The sequence below is a fragment of the Ctenocephalides felis genome, unplaced genomic scaffold, assembly GCF_003426905.1.
Source record: "Ctenocephalides felis isolate EL2017-DRISC unplaced genomic scaffold, ASM342690v1 CF-g0.4_SCAFFOLD_01886, whole genome shotgun sequence".
In the NCBI taxonomy this organism is placed as follows: Eukaryota; Metazoa; Arthropoda; class Insecta; order Siphonaptera; family Pulicidae; genus Ctenocephalides; species Ctenocephalides felis.
This window is the reverse complement of record NW_020538040.1, coordinates 77,148,685-77,153,538: the sequence shown is the minus strand read 5'-3', so window position 1 is coordinate 77,153,538 and position 4,854 is coordinate 77,148,685. Positions and strand designations below refer to the sequence as shown.

The following is a 4,854-nucleotide window of genomic DNA, read 5'->3' as shown; positions in this document are numbered from 1 at the left end:
GAAGCTTTTCTGAAGGCGGAGTTTAACAGATCTGAAAAGTCTTATTGTTACAGTTTTGAAAAAACATTCAGTATTGGCTAAAAGTCATTGCTACTGTTTGTGATAATACTCGGCAAATTGCAAGGCAATAATATGCTATCGAAAGAACTGAACAAAGCATCTCAATAATGTGTATTTCGAAATAGACGGAAATGAAATAATTCCCTTATTTGATCCTCCACATTTACTGACTGAAGTGCATGCGTAATAATTTTTGTTAATTAAAATGAAAATTTACGAACATAGATGGAGATGAGTATGAAGCATCTTAGAAAGATATAATAGAATATTATATTATAATGGAAATTCAAGATTATTTTGTCGATGTCCTTCGTTGACTGAACATCATTTAGACAATACGAAAATGAAAAGAATGAAAGTAAGTCTTGCTGCACAAGTTTTTCTCTCTTGCATAGAGGACGCCATAATATGGCGTAACCAGACTGAGGAGCCTGTTAATTAATCTGATTTTTGATATTTATGGATTGCCTGCTTGGCAGTGTAAACGGTTTATCCAAATTACCATTAAATAGTAAATTATTTCGTTGTGCTATTTGTAATTGCTCCCAACATATAAAATTTCGGCATGTGGGCAAAAACTATTGAATTCAATACAATTCATAAAGATCAAAGGTTCGGTTCAAGTACTAACAAAGCCTATGGAAGGTTCAGGTATATGTCTAAAAAATAAAAGTAATTCTAGGATTTAATTATTTATGTACAAGGAACTTCAACTAAGATCCTTTGGAGAATTTTTTTGGAAGCATAAGGAATCAAGGAGTTACCAATACAAATCCTACATGCCATGCTTTTATTTCTGCCTTTAGAACATTGCTGATCAATAACTTATCATCTCGATATTTACTATCTTCTAATTGTGAGATGGATGATAACACTGGTTTGCTCACTACGTTCCGAGATTTTCTACATGCTGAAGATATCGTTAACATAGATGATATAAATGATCTATCGATTACTCCACTGTGGAGTCTCCACAACCATTTGATTTTCAAAATTTATCATTGTACAGTAAAACTGCAAGTGCAGGATACTGTACAAAAAAACATCAATGTGCAATGTAATTTCTGGGCAAATCACTAGATCTGCTGGCTAGTCCAATTAGTGCAACTGAGTCTTCATGGATAGCATCAAGGAATTACACAGGACAATACATATTCGGCCCCGAAACTTTATTTTTAAATTATTCATGGAGTGCAGTCAGGTACTAGATTATTTCATGGGCACATTATGTATTGAAAATAAAATAAAATTAAAACTTAAAATTAAGCTAGAGAAACATGTTTAATATGTATAAATTTTCGTGCAATAACATAATTTGAAAGAAATGTTTTCAGATTCGTTCACATTATTTTTCATCAATATTTGAAATGTATGAATGAAAACTGTAAAACGTTATCTAACAGATAAATATGTGGACAAACATGAGCAAGACCCTGTAAAGAAAATGGCTCTAGTCAAGCATGAGAAAATCCTCCGGGCAAATAAAGTGCGACTGAGGAAAAAAAACCTTATATTTTTCCATGAGTGCTACAAGATGATCTATATAATATGCCGTCGATATCCTTCCAATTATAATATAAATATGTTCTGTTATAATTGTTAATGTAATTTTTCCATAAGTAATAATTAATTAATTTTCATTGGCTTTAATAATTCTTGGGAGAACAAATTATATAATAATTGTAAATATATCGTTTGCTTTAATGTTTTGTTCTCATTTCATGTATTCAAATTATTTACCGTTTTCTATATTATAGATAACCTAATAAACCTTATCTAGAATTAAACCTATAGGTAAATTTACATGGTACAGATAGTGACATCTACAGAATGCTGATTTTTCCATCTATTTATACTTGTTTATATATGGCACTATCCAAGACTATTCAAATATGAGGAAGGTGATGGCAAATAGAGACTCCATGATTATGGCGGACTCTTTGAATTAGATCGTACGTTGAATCAGATGCTGCAACAATTTTATTTTTTTTCCAGGAATGCGTCGATATATTAGACAACATATTAAACGGTGTTTTGCACTGTCTATGAAGCCCGAACTGGTAAGAAGCAAAAGAGCTGCATCCAATAAATTCTGAGAGATGCCGTTTGCAATAGTCCTGCAGACCATTTGGGATCTTTTGTCAAGAGTGGCAAACAGAACAAATATATACATTAATTTGTAATTTGACTTAATTTTTATGGTGGATCCATGCGTTCAGAAGAGTGGTGGACTTCGTGCTAATATATGGAGCCTTAAATGGTTGATTACGGATCGAGGGACCTCCTACACAGCCAAGGGATTTCAGGAATGCGCGAGACACGGAAAATTCGCACCGCTGAACTCTCCGCGACATGCACAGCCAACGGATAAGTGTAAAGGATGAACACTGGAGTTCAAAGCTGTCTTTTCTAAGTAAGTTTTCTTATTAGCTAAATGAACAATTCTGTAGTAACTTATATCATTGTTGATTTGTCTATTTACAGACACAATTGCAAGAGTTTTAACGTAATGCTCATAAAGTGTCGTGTTTATAGCAGAGAAGTCAACGAATTGTACAATGGCAAAATAATGCCGATACAAGATGCCGAATATGAGGTTCACGTGTGGAGGCTTGAATAGTCTGCTTAAATTGAATGATGAGTCGATTCTGCCGTAAATTAGACCAACGTTATGGCAAAGCTATGTTACATGACAGTTTTCATACAAAATCATACTAAATCCTGTTTATATAGTTTATGTAATAAAAAGTAAATCACAAGTTATTGTGCAAAATAATATATATTTACAAAACTACAAACTTATATGAATTGACATTATTGTTATTTGCAAAAATATTTTAGCGTTCTTTACATATTTGTGAAACAAAATTATCTTTATTTCTACTATTTACAAATAGGAAAAAAATCATGATTATTAACAAGTTAATTGTATTAAGGTTAGTGCAAACTTTTGTGCTCTGTACACATTTTTCAATGTAGGATACCAGGTACAATATCCATTGATGATGATATCAAATTGTATGTCGAAACCTTTGGAATTAAAGTCATAAAAGAACTTACACACACACACACACGCATATATATATATATATATATATATATACACACATATATATATATATATATATATATATATATATAATATATTAGATAATTAAGTATTTGATTTGTAAGTATTGTGTAAAGCTTCGAACAGAGTATCAAATCCAATGATAATAAAAACCAATGTTTTTTTTGAAAAATATATTTATTTATTTTTTTGATTAATCAGTAATATGAATAATATCTTCTCCATCAACTGTTTTTGTAATATTCATGATTAACGAAAGTAATGAATTTTAGCAAATCCTTCATGTCTCTCAATTTTTTCTTTATCAAAGTTCTAGCTTTAGAACATGATGTATATTATTAAACATTTCGGTCTACCTGGTACAGACATACTTATATTAATGACTTTAAAATTTGTATCTTCATTATAGTCACATTTATTGTATAAGATTGGGTTTCCACTTTTCCAACTTTATCCAGCGCAATTTTAAGCCAATTCACTGGACAACCTGTGCTGGTTACATTTTTGTTAATGATTGATTGTTTTAATGGTCTTGTTGAAAGATTTTGGTAAAATATTTGGATTAGCTGAAATGACACTTTCTTTTTACATGTTTTATTATATTGTACCAATCATCTGGTGAAAAATGTCTTGATTTTTTTTCGCTTGTGACTCAATAATGGCAAAATCTTAAGTCATTGGGTAAATAGCTATTTCCACTGACCAGGAATGTCATTTCAATTGACTTAGCTCTTATTTTCGTATGTACTTTGAACAAGTTTCAATAAACTTAAGACAGTTTTAATATTTCTGTTTTGCCGGGTACATGAATTCCTGTATGTTATTTTTTTTATAAGTATTTATAAAACAGGATGAGTTTTCTTGAGAACCACGAAACCCTACAGTTCTTTGCTAAATACTCATATGTTTTATATTTTTACTAAATTCTTATTCGTAATTCATAATTCGGAACCCCGAATTCCGGCCCAGCCGGAACTTATACAGTACAGAATGGAGTTAATCAAAAGAGGAGTAAGGAGTTTTCTGAAATAAATTACTTATTATTCATGGTAAAAAAAAATCCGTTTCACGGTGATAATTATTATTATTCCGGAAAGTTATGCATATTATATTAAATTCAACAGATTTTTATATAACCTCTATCTAAAGGATAAATTAAATTAATAGTTATTCAAACTAAACGATATTTGGTATTCGTAAAAAAATTCATGAAATTTGTATTTGGCATTGGGTAAATAATGTAGCTTTAATTCGGAAAACCCCCCATAATTAAAATTAAGACATTGGGCGTGTTTTCCACATATGCGGTAAACCAGACAGATGAATTTTTTTAAGAAAAATAGCTAGTAAACATATTTCTATATTATATATGTTTGATATGCGTTTTGTACTGTAAAGTACGTTGTTTACAGTATTTACAGTTTAATTACTGCTGATATGCTTAAGCCTATATTATATATTGGGATGCTGAATGCAATATTTCACTCGAAGAGCCATCTACCTAGCTTAACAATCAATCACGAAAGGGACTAGCGCTATTTTCTTCATAACTATATATAACAGAATCGTATTTTTGTTTAGATTTTTATTTATACGTATAACATAGCAACATGTTATAGGGTACCGCTTGTAATAAAATTAATCAAATTATGAAAATATTAATAAATGAATGGATTTATTAGAAACATTTGTTAAACAATTACTCTAATTATTTACCTTTCCCG

General features: G+C 30.3%; 1 protein-coding gene across 1 annotated transcript in view; it reads left to right on the top strand.

The window, feature by feature from the left end:
• The window catches only part of LOC113375372 (protein drumstick-like), a 10,033-nt gene extending 7,353 nt beyond the window's left edge, over positions 1-2,680 (top strand). The window contains exon 2 of the mRNA XM_026615309.1: positions 2,545-2,680. Coding sequence (XP_026471094.1) covers positions 2,545-2,680 — 136 coding nt within the window. The remainder of the gene's footprint in view (positions 1-2,544) is intronic.
• Positions 2,681-4,854: the final 2,174 nt, after the last annotated feature.